At 42.8% G+C, this 19,424-nt stretch overlaps 1 protein-coding gene across 1 annotated transcript in view; it reads right to left on the reverse strand.

The window, feature by feature from the left end:
* b4galnt4a (beta-1,4-N-acetyl-galactosaminyl transferase 4a) overlaps positions 1-19,424 on the reverse strand; it is a 443,680-nt gene that overhangs the window by 80,806 nt on the left and 343,450 nt on the right. Inside the window, exon 9 of the mRNA XM_039738621.1 lies at positions 18,627-18,693. Coding sequence (XP_039594555.1) covers positions 18,627-18,693 — 67 coding nt within the window. The remainder of the gene's footprint in view (positions 1-18,626; positions 18,694-19,424) is intronic.

Here is a 19,424-nt window from a genome sequence, read left to right on the forward strand (position 1 = left end):
TGTGCTGCTTGTGGGAATGACAGAGAAGCGTTTCCCACTTAATAACGTGCCTGGTGTCTCTCTGGGTCGGGTTTGGATGGCTGGTGCTCCCTCTGCAGGCCACAACATACATTTACTTTCTGAATTTTATAAAAGAAATGAATTTAGCATAATTAAGAAATTATTATTCTTAATTAATAAATTCAAATTTCTTCTCTTTTTTTTAATTTAACTTTAATTTAAATGATCTATTTGTTAACTTCTTGCACAGTCACATGGGCTGATTCAGGACACATTCTACTACTTGTTATACTTGTATAACTTTGTATGTGACAAATAAAGAATCTTGAATCTTAAGTCTATTTCTAATTGAATGTATAATTTTAAAATGTATTTTAATAATTTAACTTATTTCACTGTAACAATGAAGTTTTTCAGTGCCACACCACCAATATAGTGTTTTATTTAAGTAGTTAACATTCTCAAATAAAAAAAAATTGCTTAGATTTAAGTACATAAAAATACATTTTGTTTGGTGTAATTCTTTCTAATTAACACAATCGTTTATTTAATTTTAAAAATTTCATTGATCTGATTTTAACCTTTGTCAGGGATGCCAGGGGCAACGACCCGGCCGGGACGCCGTGAGGGACCGGATGTGGGTCTGTGCCCACCCTGGATCACGTGGGGGCTGCCTTCCTGCTTGCTTTGGGGGCCATGGGTTAAGGGCATGGAAGCCCCACCCTGCAGGGACCCGTGGTCACCGCCAGGAGGCGCCCCAATGCCTTGGGGACCTGTTCCCTCAGCACTTCCACCACACCAGGAAGTGCTGGGGGGAAGATTAGGAAGGACACCCGGAGAGCTGCCGGAAGAACAGCCGGCACTTCCGCCACGCTGGGGTGTGGCCAACGAGGGAATGCCGGGAGCCACCTGGAGCTCATCCGGGAGAGAATAAAAGGGGCCGACTCCCTTCATTCGAGGCTGGAGTCGGGTAGAAGAAGGACAAGGCACGAGAGAGGTGTGCAGGCGGCCCAAAGAAAGGCGTTTGTGAGGCCAGGACTGTGTGTTTGGGGTGTTTTGTGCACAGAACTGGGTCTGAGTGACCATAAGTATTGTAAATAGTGTAATAATAAACGTGTGGTGGTTGAAGAACAACATGTCCGCCTGTCTGTGTCCGGGTCAAGTCCACACCATTTAAACGTTTTAATGGGCAGCATGATGGCGCAGTGGTATTGCTGCTGCCTCGCAGTTAGGAGACCTGGGTGTTCGCTTCCCGGGTCCTCCCTCTGTGGAGTTTGCATGTTATCCCCGTGTCTGCGTGGGTTTCCTCCCACAGTCCAAAGACATGCAGGTTAGGTGCATTGGCGATTGTAAATTGTGTTTGAGTGTGCCCTGCGGTGGGCTGGCGCCCTGCCCAAGGTTTTTTTTCCTGCCTTGCCCCCTGTGTTGGCTTGGATTGGCTTCAGCAGACCCCTGTGACCCTGTAGTTAGGATATAGCGGGTTGGATAATGGATGGATAGTTCATTTTAACAAAACAAGTCCTTAGTTTTAAATATATAAAAACTAATTTGTATAGTGTGACTACTCATTTTAAAACTTTCATTGTTCTTATTTAAACTTTTATTGACATCCGTGCCACACTACCAAAATAGCGTTTTAATTAAACAGTTAATTAATTTTAACAAAGCAAATGCTTAGATTAAGACACCTAAATAAACTTTTTCATCCATCCATCCATTTTCTAACCCGCTGAATCCGAATACAGGGTCACGGGGGTCTGCTGGAGCCAATCCCAGCCAACACAGGGCACAAGGCAGGAACCAATCCAGGGCAGGGTGCCAACCCACCGCAGGACACACACAAACACACCAAGCACACACCAGGGCCAATTTAGAATCGCCAGTCCACCTAACCTGCATGTCTTTGGACTGTGGGAGGAAACCCACGTAGACACGGGGAGAACATGCAAACTCCACGCAGGGAGGACCCGGGAAGCGAACACTCAGGTCTCCTAACTGCGAGGCAGCAGCGCTACCACTGCGCCACCGTGCCGCCCTAAATAAACTTTTTGTACTATGTAATTATTTCTGAATAATGGAATCATTTATTTCATTTTAGTAATTTCATTGATCTCGTGCCGTGCTACCATTACTTCACTTTAATTAAAACATTAACTCATTTTAAGAAATCTGTTGCTTAGATTTAAAGACATAAATGTACTTCTTGTATGCTGTAATTATTTATAATTAAAAGTATACTTGATTTCATTTTTAATAATTCATTTCAGTCTAAAAAATGAATAATTTCAATAGTGTGCCACCAATATAGTGTTTCAGTTAAACATTTAATGCTTTTTAACAAACAATTGCTTAGATTTAAACACATTTAGTGCAGTGCAATGATGTACAGCTAACAATATCATTTATTTCATTTTAAAAATGTCATTGATCTCATTTCATTATTTAATTATAGCCATGCTGTGCCTCCAGTGTGGTGTTTTAATGAAATAATTAACTAATTTTAACAAAACAATTGCTTAAATTTAAACACATAAATGTACTTTTAGTGCAGTGTAATTATTTCAAATGAATTGTATAATTTATTTCATTTTAATAACTTAATTTATTTCATTCTAACAATTAATTATTTCAATTTCTTGCCACAAAAACAGTTTTTCTAACTCTAATTCAACAAAACAATTCCTCGGATTAAATACACAATAAACATTTAGCGCAGTATAATTATTTCTGATTAACAGAATTTCATTTTAATACATTTATTGATCTCATTTTATTATTTCATTACATCCATGCTGTACCACCAATATAGAATATAGTAGTTAGCTCATTTTAACAAAATAATTGCTCCGATTTAAAGACAAAAATATACTTTTTGTACTTTATTTCGGTTTATCAGTATAATTTATTTCATTTTAATAATTTAACTGATGTTACTTTAACAATTCATTTTTCAATGCATTGCCACCAATACAGAATTTAAGCTGAACAACTGCTTAGACTTAAAGACATACATTTCCTCATTGTTTGGTATAATTATTTCTAATTAGTTGTAGAGTTTATTTAATTCTAATACTTTTATTTCGACAATTTATGATTTAAATATTATTTCTTGCATTTTAAAGATTAATTAGTTCCTCTTATTGACTTAATATTTTGAATTTTAAAGATGTAACTTCTTTTCATTTAATACGTAATATGCTGTTGATGTGGAAAATAAAAAATGTATTAGCATAAGTAGATATAAAACTTAGTATGATCTTTTATAAACATTAAAACTTATTGTGAACTTTGACACGAATCAGGAATGCCAAGAAAATAGTTAAATAAAGGCATATGCCATATTTCTCTTTTAATTGAGCTCAGGGAGAAACCACCAATATTTAACTCTTTTAGGGCGGATGTCGACTTTTGTCGACAGAAGGGTTTGAGGGTGCATGTCGACTAAAGTCGACATCCAGGGATAGAGGGCGATAATCAGCTGTTAATGGCGACAAATCTCACTGTCACGTCACATGCGTTCCCTCTGTGCTTGGAGGAATGCTAGACTCATTGACTCGGCAACTAATCCTAGCGTGTGCGTGAGTTGCGAAATGTAAAAATTGGCAAGATGGCATCGACATGTGACAATGGAGTGAAGCGAGTGCAGAAAAGAAAACACTCGGCAGACAATGTTTTGCGCATTATCGTGGAGTCGGACTCTGATTTTTCAATATCGGATTTTATTGACAGTGATCAGGAGATCGAGCAAGAGAGTGAGAAGCCGACATCAGCTGATCAAACACCAGCCGATGCCATGCCAGCATTTCTGCTGCCAGTTGAGCACCTTCGCGCAGCTGATGCATCTACGGCAAGGTTCGCGTGGGATAAATACACAGACATTGATCCGTTGAGAGCCGATCTGGCTACTGGACTTCACAAGACGGCATGGCTTGCTGTTGGACACGACAGATCACCAGCTGCTGTACTTCAGGCTGCTCTCTCCTGATGCTGCTTTTCAGCTACCGTCAGACGAGATGAACAGGTAGGCAGAGAAATTTTTTGAATCGCGGGCTGCGTTTGCATCACATTCTCGTTTTTCAAAGTGTAAACCCGCAACAAAAGATGAGATGAAGCGTGCTGTGGTATTACAAATAGAGATGGGACAGAACTGGTGATATAACTTCAGGGAGCATTGGTCCAAATGTGCTTTGTCCCCTGGTGGCTTTGGACAGGTTATGCAGCATGGTGACAGGTACGTGCTGCTGCAAAGACAGTGCATGCAAGACAGTAACATTTGTCAAAAGTAAATATTTTTTGTTGATTTGATATGTTACACAATTGCTTTGTGTTCTTTTTTAAAAAATGTCAGTTTTTGGAAAAATATTCAGCCCTGGGAGATAAGAAAAAAAAAAAAAATTAGCCCTAAAAGAGTTAATAACCCAAAAGGACGGAGAAGCGGGAGAATGATGAATGGAGACAGCCCGAGGTCAGAGAAGGGGGAGCACCTGCTGGTTGAGGGCCAGTTAGGAAATAAGGGGAGCAAAGAATGATAATGAGTGACAAGGTACGAGGAACATCGGTGGTTTCTGAACGGGCCTGGAAGAGGTCAGCTGGAGTGGGGAGTCAGAATCAGCAGCCCAATGAGCTGTTTGAAGGCGAGGTCGAAATGATAAGAAATGATGATATAAACTGTAACTTTTGGCTTGTTCAGGGCTTAACTCAGTTTGGCTTAATTGATTGATTATTGCTCTGTTTGCCTTTCCTTCGACTCCTAGAGCCTTCTTTCGAGGTGAGAACCTCTGGCGCATTTTACGTCCCGACATTGACAGGTTGATAAACTTCAGGTGCTGCTTGTTCGCCAATCAATGATAAGCGTGTTCTTGCGTTTTTCATGTCCGGAAGGCAGAAGTCTCCCAGTCCGGTGATCCTACTCACTGATCAGGGTGCCGGGTGGCATGTTGATTAATAAGAGTATCACTCGACTCCGGTGACAATGACAACCCAATAAGCTTATAAAGCCATGAAGTCAGACGTCATAATGTCAGAAGCTGGCGCATACAGGGGGTCCTCGGGTTACGACACAGTTCCGTTCCTACGACAGTGATGTAACCCGAATTTTGGTGTAAGTCGAAACACCCTCTAGCCTAAGTCACTTGATTTGCAAAATCATAATCTAGAACATAAAAACACAAAATCCAAGCCTGAGAAAAAAAGAAAAGGACATAAATATACTGTACTGTACACTGTACTGTAGTAACAGAAAACATGAGTGTAAAAACATGCGTACCTTTATTCTTTCTCATGTCTCAATTTTTTTAAGTTTTTATGGGAGTGAGTGTTGTAAACTCGAAACGTTGTATGTCGAGTCGAGACGTTGTAACCCAAGGACCCCCTGTACACGAGTCCTAACCAAGGTACATGAAGAACAGGAATGGACACCCTCCCCTGGACTCTTCTGTTCTAACGCAGGTCGCTGCATTCACACCAAAATGGCCATCCAGCTGCCACTTACACGGGCAGGGTGACTGACCTATCAAACTGAGCTTACGATGGCAGGACAATCCGTTCTCATCTTGCCAGGCCCTAGCCCTACTACTGGGTGTGAAAAATCTACTGCCATCTGCGCTGGGCACACAGTCCAGACAACGGTCCATTTCTTTCTTCCAGAATATGACTTTTGAACACAATGACTTGTTTTGTTGTGATTCAGGGGCCACAACATCAAAAAAAAAAATCTGAATCTTTCAAAAGAGACCTAGACCTAAAACTACTAAAAGGCCTGAGGCCTACACCTAAAGTTGAGGAGGACCATAAAACTCTCCGGCTCAAAAAAAACAAAACTATATTTACTTTATTCAATAAAGAAAAAGTTCAAAATGATAATGGGAGCTCCAACAGCAGTTCAATGTATCAAAAAATTTCACTATAATTCCACAAACTATGAAAACAAAGCTAAATACTTAGAACTGCTTCCGACAAAGAACAAAAAAAACAAAACTGGAAAGCAGGGCCAAAAAATCCAAAGCTAGAAATCTAAACATAGAAAGTGAAAAGCTCAACAAAAATGACAAAGCGGGAGCCGAACTGCACTACCTCAGGCGGCCATGACAGACAGCAGCGTAAGGAGGACCCACCCCACCGGGCTCAACATGCAAATTATACATATTAATTAACATTAAAGGAAGGCAAACAAAAAAATGACAACTTGATTAGAAAACAAGAAAATACAAGAATACAAACGCAGAAATGTACAAAAGCATAACTCACAAGATAAATTCATAAAAAAAGCAACAGAACAAACAAACAGGAGGAAAGAAGACAAAAGCCGGGAATAAAGCTCTGGGAAAACCATCACAGGCACACTCCTTGTTTTATTTATTATTTTATTTTCTTATTTTTCACTGATGGAGAACAATCTACACGAGAACAGGTCATTCAGCCCAACAAAGCTCGCTGGTCCTGTCACTTCATTCTTCCAAAATAACATCAAGTTGAGTTTTGAGGGTCTCTAAAGTCCTCATGTCTACCACACTACTTGGTCACTTATTCCAAGTGTCTGTCATTCTTTGTGTGAAGAAGAACTTCCTAATGTTTATGTGAAATTTACCCCTTCACAAGTTTCCAGCTGTGTCCCCGTGTTCTTGATGAACTCATTTTGAAGTCACCGTCTCGATCCACTGCACTAATTTTCTTCATCATTCTAAACACTTCAGTCAGGTCTCCTCTTAATCTCCTTAAGGCTCAGCTCTTTTAATCTTTCTTCATAACTCATCCCCTGTAGCCCTGGACTCAGTCTTCTCTGGACCTTTTCTTGTGCTGCTATGTCCTGGAGACCATAACTGCACACATAACTCCAGATGAGGCCTCACCAGTGTGTTATAAAGCTTGAGCAGAACCTCCTGTGACTTGTACTCCACACATCAAGGCGCTATATAACCTGACAGTCTGTGAGCCTTCTTAATGGCTTCTGTCTGGCAGTTGATAGTGTCGAGTCCACTACGACTCTTAAATACTTCTTATAACGTGGACTTGAGTATTCCGATTAGAACATTAGAACACCCGAGACGAGAGCAGGTCATTCAGCCCAACAAAGCTTGCCAGTCCGATCCACTTCATTCTTCAGAATAACATCAAGTTGAGCTTTGAGGGTCTCTAAAGTCTTACTGTCTACCACACTACTTGGTCACTTATTCCAGGTGTCTGTACTTCTCTATGTCAAGAAGAACTTCCTAATGTTTGCGTGAAATTTCCCCTTATCAAGTTTCCAACTGTGTCCCCATGTTCTTGATGAACTCATTTTAAAATAACAATCTCGATCCAATGGACTAATTCTCTTCATAATTTTAAACTCTTCACTCAGGTCTTCTCTTCATCTCCTTAAGGCTCAGCTCTTTTCATCTTTTCTCATAACTCATCCCCTGTAGTCCTGGATCAGCCTAGTCGCTCTTCTCTGGACCTTTTCTTGTGCTGTTTTGTCCTTTTTGTAACCTGGAGACCCAAACTGCACCCAGGACTTCAGATGAGGCCTCACCAGTGTGTTATAAACTTGAGCAGAACCTCCTGTGACATTCTGTTAGCCTTCTGAACACTGTTTGGCAGTTGATAGCGTAGAGTCCACTATGACTCCTAAACCCTTCACATAAGGTGGACCCACGGTTTTTATGACCACCCATCATGTATGCAAACCTCACATTTTGACTTCCATCCATCCATCCATCATCATAACCCGCTATATCCTAACTACAGGGTCACGGGGGTTCTGCTGGAGCCAATCCCAGCCAACACAGGGCAAAAGGCAGGAAACAAACCTTGGGCAGGGTGCCAGCCCACCGCAGGATGCGCACAAACACACACACGTACACCAAGCATATACTAGGGACAATTTAGGACCGCCAATGCACCTAACCTGTATGTCTTTGGACTGTAGGAGGAAACCCACACAGACAAAAGGGAGAACATGCAAACTCCACGCAAGGAGGACCCGGGTAGCGAGCCCGGGTCTCCTAACTGCGGGGCAGCAGCGCTACCACTGTGCCACTGTTCTGCCCCCACATTTTGACTTCCTATGTGTAATTCTTTACATTCACTGACATTAAATTTCATCTGCCACTAATCTGCCCAAGCCTGTCTGCTCTCCAAGTCCCTCTGTGATGATTCAATGGATTCTCGACTATTTGCCAATCCACCTATCTTGGTATCATCTGCAGTCCATATGTTGCAGGTTTGTGGTTCACCACCAGCAGTTACCACAATGCAAAATGTGTGAACTAGGGGGTATTCTGGTGGGTTTCATGACAAAACACTTGGCGCAGTCGGCAGGATTGTACTGTGGATTGTGACAATAGATGCACTATACCAGCGCTCAACCCGACACAGACAGACACGGGACGCACACACTAAAACAAAGTGCTTTTATTTTTATTTTTCTTGGCACAGGCACAACAAGCACTAAGTACACACCTCCAAACAATAATATATTCTCCTTTTTTCTTCTCCACTCCTCTCCGGCAAGCTTAGTCACTCTCCTCTCAACTCTTGGAATATTGCTTGCTGGCCCCTTATATAGGTCACCTAGAAGTGCTCCAGGTGCTCGTTGGCCTACTCCTGGCAGCACTTTCGGTTGTAATGGAAAAGCTGCTCTCCCTCCTATCTCAGCTGCAGCACTCCCTGGTGGCACCCACGTCCCAACAAGGCAGCACCAAACTCCCACTCCCATGAAGCCCTGCAGAATCCCGAGGCATTGCTGCAACCCAGGGGGGCTGCCATCTAGCATTTCCGGGGGAGGTAACGTTCTGACCACGCTTGTTCTTCCAGCCTGGAGGCATCCCGTCAACTAAAAAGAAGACAATATGCAATGCAACTCTGGCCCCTTCTTCAGACGAGATGTGATCAGTTCTCTCGAAAACTTGCATATTGTAATCTTTATAAATAATAAAAGGGATCATTTTGCTTGACTTCTCACAGTACTCAAGAGGGGGTGAAGTCTCAGATACCTGGGTGTCTACAGAGAACCTGACCTGGTTGAAGCATAACGACACCTTGGTGAAGAGGGCACGACAACGTCTCTACCGCCTCAGACGCCTCAGGGATTTCAGGGTACCCTCATGAATTACTAAAGAACTTCAATACACCTACTGTTGAAAGTATCTAGACAAGAAGTATCACCACCTGGTATGAAGGCGGCACACACCGCAGAACCACAAAGCTCCACAGAGAGTGGTGTGAGGTGCTTGATGACCTACTTCCAGCAGCTCTTCTGGTCTGTGGTGAAATAACCACCCATAAGGGCTCAGGGGCAGCTGCAGCACTCCCTGGTGGCGCTCCCGGATCCCAACAGGGCTCTATGTAACTCCATCTCCCATAAAGTCTGAGGCAACTGTTGCCACCCATGGGGGCTGCCATCTAGAATCCCAGGGGAGGTAATGTTCTGTCCACGCTTGCTTCCCCGGGTCCTCTCAGCGAAGAGGCGTCCCGGCCGTCTATGACAGTTTGGCTTTTCTTTCAGTATTGAATTTAAAATGATACTATCTTTCATTCTATTTAATGCTTTTATATATCCTGTATCACACACGTGCACATGGGAGGCAGCTAGAGGGCTTATATAATAGTAATACCACAACCAGACCATGGGGTGGCGAGCTGCACAAACTCTCTCTCTCTGTCCTCTGCAGACTATCTTTGGGAAATCCCACTAGGTGCCGGCGCTTTTGATGATGTCACTTCCGGTACCGCCACCATCGATGAAGTCACTTCCACTACTGGCACCATCGATGATGTCACTTCTGGTCTTTAGGGCATCACTAGAGAAGGCAGTCATTATGCAGCTAAATGACCACCTCAATAAACCTGCTATTCTTGATAAGTTTCAGTCGGGTTTCAGAACAAATCACAGCACAGAAACTGCACTCGTTAAAGTAGTAAATGACTTGCGGGTGAATGCAGACAGAGGTCGTTTATCTGTTCTCATCCTCTTAGATCTGAGTGCTGCATTCGATACCATTGATCAGAATATTCTTAGAAATCGCCTTAGTCAGTGGGCCTCTCTGGCAGTGTCTTAAATTGGTTTGAAACCTACCTGGTAGATAGAAAAAACTTTGTTATTTGTGGTAATTATACTTCAAAGACCCCTGATTTTCTATATGGTGTTCTACAAGACTCTATCCTAGGTCCGCTGCTCTTTTCGATTTACATGCTTCCATTTGGTCAGATTAACTCAGGGCATAATGTGAGCTACCACAGCTATGCTGATGACACACAACTGTACTTATCAATAGCTCCTGATGACTCTGACTCTCTCGATTCACTAAAACAATGTCTTACTTGTGTTTCTGAATGGATGAGTAGTAATTTTCTCAAACTAAATAAATAGAAAACTGAAATTTTAGTAATTGGCAATAATGGTTATAATGAGGTAATTAGAAATAAACTTGATGCATTAGGATTAAAAGTCAACACGGAGGTAAAGAATTTAGGGGTAACCGCTGACTGTAATCTAAATTTTAAATCGCATATTAATCAGATTACTAGGAGAGCATTTTCTCACATAAGAAACATAGCAAAAGTTAGACCTCTTATAACATTGCAAGATGCTGAGAAATTAAACAACGCTTTTGTTGTTTAGTCGACTAGATTACCGTAACGCACTCCTCTCAGGACCACCTAAAAAAGACATCAATCGATTGCAATGAGTGCAGAATGGAGCTGCTAGAATCCTAACTAGGAAAAGAAAATCTGAGCACATCTCTCCAGTTTTGATGTCACTACACTGGTTGCCTGTGTCATTCAGGATTGACTTTAAAATCCTGCTTATAGTCTACAAAGCCTTAAATAATCTGCTCCATCTTCTATATCGGAATGTCACACCTTACACACCAAAAAGTAACCTTAGATCTTCAAATGAGTGTCTGCTTGGAATTCCAAGAGCTAAACTTAAAAGAAGCAGTGAGGCGGGCGGCTTTCTGCTGTTATGCACCTAAAATCTGGAATAGCTGACCGATAGGAATTCAGTGGAGCACTTTAAAAAACTGCTGAAAACTCGTTACTTTAACGTGGCTTTCTCATAACTTCATCTTAGTTTAATCCTGATGCTCTGTATATTCAATTAATTATCATTATTATTCATGGTGACTCCAAAATCCATACTAACCCCTACTCTCTCTTCTGTTCTTTTTCAGGTTTTCTGGGGTGGCGACCTGCGCCACCACCACCTGATCAAAGCACCGTGATGTCCCTCCATTGATGGATTGAAGGCCAGAAGTCCACATGAGTGTCATCATCAAGTCCTTCCATGAAAACCCTGAATACCATAAGGACTGATTGAGGTTATTGATGTCAGGCAGAATGCCTAGAGGGGGCTGGGTGGTCCCATGGCCTCAGAACCCCTGCTGATTTTATTTTTTTTCTACAGCCGTCTGGAGTTTTTTTTTTGTTTTTTCTGTCCCTCCCTGGCCATCGAACCTTACTTTTTGCTTTGTTAATTAGCGTTCCCTTATTCTAATTTTTATTTATTTTGTCTTTTTTCTCTTTCTTCATCATGTAAAGTACTTTGAGCTGCATAATTTCTATGAAAATGTGCTATAGAAATAAATGTTGTTGTTGTTGTCACTTCTGGTTCCTATGCTCTTGATGATGTCACTTCTGGTCCCGACAGCATCACTTCCAGACGAAATCCATTTTACTCAGCCCAAGTCAGTCCTGTTTTGGACATTGTGCCATACACAAGTCATGGAAAAAATACCCATTTAGCAGTCAAGGATATTATACAGGTGGCTGCCTCTAACCTTTGATGTTTCCTGTGTCTTACTGTGACACCTGTATATTTGTATCATTTTATTTTAAGCACCTGGGGCATAGGAAAGGCACTATATAAATAAAATGTATTATTATTACTATTTTTATTAAAGCAGGCCAGAACTGGCGGCATGCTGAGGAGCAGGGCTGGGCAGCTCCCACTGTGCCTACGTGATACTGTAGGTCCTTGTCTTGGAGTGTCTCGTCTGCTTCATCCAGGGCTTAATTATCAGCATTGATTAGCCGTGAGCTGAGGAAGAGACTAGAGTTCAGATCCCAGATTTATAATGAAGCTATCAGTGGGCTGCGGCCCTGGTGGGTGACAAAGGTCCCAAGCATCACAGGTTTTTCTTTCTCCATTATTCTTTCACAAAGCGGATGCCGACCGTCTTGCAGCAGAGCTCTGCAAATGACTCCGGATGCAGACAGATGACGCAAAAAACCAGTCCTGACTTGGAGAAGACTAATGATGTGCCCTTTTGTCAGCTCCACTTTATAACCTGATACCGCTAATGCGGATACCGGCGGCTGCAATCAATGTGTGTCAGACGCCGATCGATGCTGTGGTTAGCCCCGAGTCATCCTTATTCTCGGAATTTGTGGGCTCTGCAGCCCCGCTGGAAGGCACGATGCTAAAAATGAAGTCTTGAATGTGTAGCCCTGTGCCTGAAAATGTCACAAGGGGTGCTGAACAACATCTGTAGGAGGCAATGAAGAGCCTGCATATACTGTACGGTGGGCAGTGCCGTCACGATAAGCACTCGTGAAAATGGATGGCTGACTGGTATGGACACATCCCTAATCCACGAGCTCCTGGGTCTGTCAAGACATCAGGGCCCAGTGCTCCAACTTCTAGCAACAGCCAGAACTGTTAAATGGAAATGTGTTATTCAACCAAATCGCAATGTTAATTTGCAGCACATTCATCATTTTTTGGACAATCTGCTCTTTCTCTTTATGTATTGTGGACACCGGGGGGGGCGATCCAACTCCCCAAAACACCCGACACAGAGGCACGGACACAAATGTAAAAGCACAAGGGAGTTGTCATTGTGGGAAAATCTTCTTAGGCAAGCGTTTCCCACCACAGCCACGTTGCAGTTAAGCACTCCAATAGCAACATACAGCACTCTGCGACTCTCTCTGCCTTTTTTTTCTTCTCCCTCTCTCTCGGACTCTCTGCCTCCTCCACTCTTCCTCACAAGCTTCATCCTCCTTCGTCCCGACAAGTGGCAGCCAACTCCTTTTATGTTCCATCTGGAAGAACTTCCGGTGTCCTGAGGCTGTAGTTTAGAAGCAGGTGAGAACTCGATAAAGTAGGACTCCCCAGTCCCCGCAGCACCCCCTGGAGGCACCCACGGAGCTAAACAGGGCTGAGCCGACAACTGTCAAGATGCTCAGGTAATGTGGGTGTGTGTGTGTGTTGTGACAACTATAGGGGGCGCCAAACCTGACACGGACAGACGCGGGAGGCAAACTTATCAAAAGCACAGGTGAATTTTATTTTGTTTCTTCACTTGTGGACAACGCCATTCTCGTTCCCAAGCACAAGCCCACTACACCTCAACACAATGCTTTCTTTTCTTCTTTTGTCTCTCAGTCTTTTTCTCCTCCTCGGCCTGCTTTGTCTCCCTCCTCCCAACTCTGTCTGCTGTTACCCAGAAGTGCTCCAGGTGCTTGATGACCTACTGTACTCCTGCCATTTAGCAGTCCGGGGGAGACAATGCCCTGTGCATGCTGTCTCACTCTGTCCTTCCATTTTGAGGGCATCCCACCGGCTGCCCCCTCACAGCGCATTTATTTCTTTAACTAAGGCAGTGGTTTTCAGCCTGTGGGGCAGGCCCCCCTCGGGGGGGGCATAAAGTAACAAAAAGGGGAGCGCGAAGATGTGAAAAAAAGAAAACAAGAATCGAAAATATGAAAAATACATCTATTGACTTAAACTACATTCTGATACTAGAAAAATAAACATAGAGTTAGGTAAATGTCGATAAAAGTTAAGTAGGTATAATAAAATATGCATCTGTGATATATCATTAATTAAAAAACAACAAATTGGTATTAGTGGGCTCCTTTCAAAAATCGTTAGGGGGGCGCAATTAAAACTGTTATGAAAACTCGGGTCGCAAATACGTAAAGGTTGAGAAACGCTGAACTAAGGGAACTATGACCTTAAACATATTATCATATACAGTCACGGCCGAAATTAACGGCACCCCTAGAATTTTCCCAGAAAATTCACCATTTCTCCCAGAAAATTGTTGCAATTACAAATGTTTTGGTATACACGTGTTTATTTCCTTTATGTGCATTGGAGCACCATAAAAAAAACAGAGAAAAAAAGCCAAATCTGACATAATTTCACAGGAATCTCAAAAACCAGGCTGGACAAAATTATTGGCACCCTCAACTGAATATTTGGTTGCACGCCCTTTGGAAAAAATAACTGAAATGAAGCGTTTCCTATAACCATCAACAAGCTTGTGACGCCTCTCAACTGGAATTTCCGACTGCTCTTCTTTTGCAAACTGCTCAAGGTCTCTCAGATTTGAAGGGCGCCTTCTCCCAACAGCAATTCTGAGATCTCTCCATAAGTGTTCAATCGGATTTAGATCCGGAACTCATTGCTGGCCACTTCAGAACTCTCCAGCGCTTTGTCTTCAGTCATTTCTGGGTGCTTTTAGAGGTATGTTTTGGGGTCATTGTCCTCCTGGAACACCCATGACCTCTGACGCTGACCCAGCTTTCTGACACTGGGCCCTACATTGCGCCCCAATATCTTTTGGTAGTCTTCAGATTTCATGATCCCTTGCACACAGTCAAGGCATCCAGTGCCAGAGGCAGCAAAACATCCCCAAAACATCTTAAACCCTCCACCATGTTTGACTGTAGCTACTGTGTTGTTCTTTTCTTTGCAGGCCTCATTCCGTTTTCTGTCAACAGTAGAATGATGAGCTTTACCAAAAAGCTCTACCTTGGTCTCATCTGTCCACAAGACGTTCACCCAGAAGGATTTTGGCTTCCTCAAGTACATTTTGGCAAACACCAGTCTGGCTTTTTTATGTTTCTGTGTCAGCAGTGAGGTCCTCCTGGCTCTCCTGCCATAGCGTTTCATTTCGTTTAGATGTCGATGGATAGTTCGAGCTGACACTGTTGCACCCTGAGTCTGCAGAACAGCTTGAATATGTTCTGAAGTTGATTGGGGCTGTTTATCCACCATTCGGACTATCCTTCGTTGCAGTCTTTTATCAATTCTTCCCTTCCGTCCACGTCCAGGGAGATGAGCTACAGTGCCATGTGTTGTGAACTTCTTGATTATGTTGCGCACAGAGGACAAAGGAACATGAAGATCTCTGGAGATGGACTTGTAGCCTTGAGATTGTTGATATTATTCCACAATTTTTGTTCTCAAGTCCTCAGACAATTCTCTGCTCTTCTTTCTGTCCCCCATGCTTAGTGTGGCCCACTCAGACACACAACAGAAAGGTTGAGTCAACTTGCCTCCATTTTAACTGGCTTCAGGTGTCATTGCTATATTGCCAGCACCTGTTTCTTGTCACAGGTGAGTTCAAACGAGCATCATATGCTTGAAATAAAACGATCTACCCACAATTTGGAAAAGGTGCCAATAATTTTGGAGTTCTGTGTGACATGATGTCAGATTTGGCTTTTTTTCTCTGTTTTTTGTGTTGTTCCAATGCACATAAAGGAAATAAACATGTGGATACCAAAACATTTGGAATTGCAACAAGTTTATGGGAGAAATGGTGCATTTTCTGGGAAAATTCCCGGGGTGCTGGTAATTTCGGCAATGATTGTATGTCAGAAGCAATTTCAGGAGCTTATTCCAGCAAAACGTCTACCTTGAAACAGTCCTGGGCCCACATGCAAATCGACGATAGTTCTGCATTTAACACAATAAACCCCTTTACGCTCATCAGCAAGGTCAGGGGCCTGCGTCTGAGCACTTCATCAAGAAGCTGGTTAGAGTGGGTGGCCACACTTCATCACCCCTAACGCTCAACACTGGGGGGCTCCGCAGGGCTGTGTTCTGAGTCCTCTGCTGTATTCACTCCACATGTATGACCGCATGACTTTACATGACACTATCGTCATCGTCACGTGTGCTGATGGACACAGCTGTGGTGGGCCAGAAATCTGACAACAATGAGTAGGCACATCTAGATGAATTGGAGAGTCCGTCACACTGGTGTCAGGAGAAAACGTCAGCGCCTGAATGTCGGCAAGTCAAAGGGGTCGATTGTGGACTTTTGGGGATGACAGGGGCACTACCAACGCCTCAGTATTATCAGTACTATTAGGATGGGGTGTTGTACCATGTTAGCTATTATGGATGTAGTGAGAAGTCAAGCAAAATAACCTCTTTTATTGGCTAACTAAACTAATTACACTATGCAAGGCAACTCGGGCCCTTTCTTCAGGCGAGATGTAATCAGTTCCCTCGAAAACATGCATATTGTAATCTTTTTAGTTAGCCAATAAAAGGGGTCATTTTGCTTGACTTCTCACAGCACTCAAGCAGAGAGGGGGGAACAGTCTCAGATACCTGGGTGTCTACATCACAGAGAACCTGACCTGGTTGAAGCATAACGACACCTTGGTGAAGAGGGCACGACAACATCTGTACCACCTCAGGGATTTCAGGGTACCCTCACGAATTACCAAAGAACTTCTATACATCTACCGTTGAAAATATGCAGACAGGAAGTATCAGCACCTGGAATGGAGGCGGCACACACCGCAGGACCACAATGCTCCATGCAGAGTGGTGCTATCCCATCCTCCACCACCGTAGAAACGGCAAAAACCTCACCCAGCTCAAGCCTTGTTTACCAGGGAGTCATGTATCTAGAGCTATATATGCTAAAAAATATGCTGTACTTTGGAACACATGCATTTCACGTGTCTTTTGAATAGGAGTCAGCAGTTCTTATCACTGTATTACCAAAGAAATCACAACAATAAGGCACACCCGATTTCTTTTTCTCCAGTCTTCAATAAAAGCGCACTTGTTCTGTTATATTTCTATCTTTTGTGGAAGTGTTTATTTGATATTTGGACTTCAGTCTTCACACATTATACACTTCATGTCAAAATTTTGTCATTAGTACTAAAACATGAAAAAAGTTTTTGTTTCAGGTATGTGTTCAACATTTCTTTCATTTCCTGTCATCCTACATTTATATAGATCATTGTAGATACGGGACACACATGAAATGCATGTGTTCCAAATAACAAGATATTTTTTGGCCTATACAGGTCTAGGTACCGGACTCCCTGATAAACAAGGCTTGAGCTGGGAGAGGTGTTTGCTGTTTCTGTGGCGGTGGGAGGATGGCATAGCAGGCTGCTTGCTGCTTGAGCTTATCGACACATTTACAAGACAAAAGACGCTGACAGAATGGTGTGAGGTGCAAGTTTGTTTGTAAGCTTTAGTAATTCTAGTGTTAACACTGCCCAGAAGGGCAGCCAACTTCTCTGGGCTCAGTCTCATGTGAGATTGAAAGTAGCACAGTGACATTGGATTTTATGGCCAACATTTTTTTGGGAACAAAAACAAAGAAAAAATAGCCATAGAGTTCTCTGGGCCAAAAATGAAAAAGACCATCCAAGCTGTTGGTCAGGTCCAAAAGCCAGTGTCTGTCATAGTATGGGGCTGTGTCAGTGCCCTTGGCATCTGTGGGGGCTCAATTAATGTAGCAAATTTTGAAGCAACATATGCTGCCATCTAGACGCCATCTTCTCCAGGGATGTCCCTGTATTTTCCAGCAGCACAACACCAAAAGCACATTCTGCCTAGCTTACAAGTTCATGACTGCATAAGCAGAGAATGCGGGTACGAGATTGGCAGTCCTGACTTGTGTGGGGAATTATGAAGTACAAAATATGGCAATGATGACTCTGTACAATTGAGCAGCTAAAGACCCAGAAAATGGATGAATGGGGGAGAATCCATTTGGTAAAATTAACTGACTTGTGTCTTCTGTTACTAAATACTTAATAAGTGACATTAAAAAAAATGGGAAACAATCACGGGAAGTGAACACGGGTTCGCTTCCCAGGTCCACCCTGCGTGGAGTTTGCATGTTCTTCCTGTGTCTGCGTGAGTTTCCTCCAAGTACCCCGGTTTCCTCCCACAGTCCAAAGACATGCAGGTTAGGTGCATTGGCGATCCTAAATTGTCCCTAGTGTGTGCTTGATGTGTTTTTGTGTGCGCCCTGCGGTGGGCTGGCACCCTGCCCGGGGTTTGTTTCCTGCCTTGTGCCCTGTGTTGGCTGGGATTGGCTCCAGCAGACCCCTTGTGACCCTGTAGTTAAGATATAGCAGGTTGGATAATGGATGGATGGATGGATGGAAACAATCGACTGTCCCAATTTTTTTGGTGCGTGTTGCCAGTGATCAGATCTGACATGAGTGCATATTTAAAAAATAACAATTAAATAAATAAGATAAAACATCAAATAATATGTTGTTGTAATGTTTTCAAGGGTATACAAGTTTTAGGTCACTCATATTTGTTTTTATGAGCATTTTCCATACTTTCCCCCATTTTTTATTATGTAATTGGGGTTGTACATTCAGTCTCTCCTTCTGTCCTGGCTCGCCCCATTTACTTACAATAGCCCTAGAGACACTCACCCGTTTGATAATGACTTGAACAGCTGAGCAGAATGTACCCCACAGCCACACGTTACCTGCTTTGCATTAAGTCTGGTGGTCTGCTGAGCCCAACAATATGACGACTGCCTTAGACACAAGTATCCCCACAAGCAAACGCACTGTTTTGTACAATAAAGTTCCCTGTCATTTTGAGATGATGACTACACTGTACTTACCTGTGTAGAGTGAGACATACGAGGAATCAATGACTTCAAACTTCAGACCAGGTAGAAAAGGGCGCCACTGAAAAGAGAGAGAAAGGGAGGAGTGAAGAACCAAATACACATAAGGCGACTGTGACTTTAAAAGACAATGTCACCCTAGCTGCCATGTAGAAAATAAAGACAAATGGTCAGCAACTCCAGGTGGCATACAGATGGCATGGAGAGGGTCCCTCCATGAAAAACAACATGAGGCATTTCTTTGTACGTCTGCTTGGAAACCAATCTGTGTTTCATTGAATGCTTCATTTCTTTATTCACAAAGAGGAGCTTTCCAGGAGGAACTTACGCCGTTGCAATTTTTTTTTTTTTATTTACACTTCGTCTTCCTCATTGCCTTTACTTGTCTTACAGGGTGACACAGCAGTATTGAGAGAGACAGAATGGAACCAGGAGATGGCACAGACAGATCAGAAAGTAAACAGGGGATGTAACTGGGAAGACTAAAATGAAATAAGTTAACATCCGGGGTGAGGCCAGTATCATGATCAAAGAACAAAGCACAAGTCGGGAGCCGAAAATGAGAAACATAAGTAGTCATGGGGTAGGAAAAGTTGCTGTAACCAGTATCTCAGAAACTAAGAATAAGAAAGACAAGAACACTGTTCATATTGGGAATCCAAACCTTAGACAACCAGGAACTATCAGACATCATCCTATACACTCACCTAAAGGATTATTAGGACCACCATACTAATACGGTGTTTGACCCCCTTTCGCCTTCAGAACTGCCTTAATTCTACGTGCCATTGA

Source organism: Polypterus senegalus, chromosome 1, assembly GCF_016835505.1.
Source record: "Polypterus senegalus isolate Bchr_013 chromosome 1, ASM1683550v1, whole genome shotgun sequence".
Lineage (NCBI taxonomy): Eukaryota > Metazoa > Chordata > Cladistia > Polypteriformes > Polypteridae > Polypterus > Polypterus senegalus.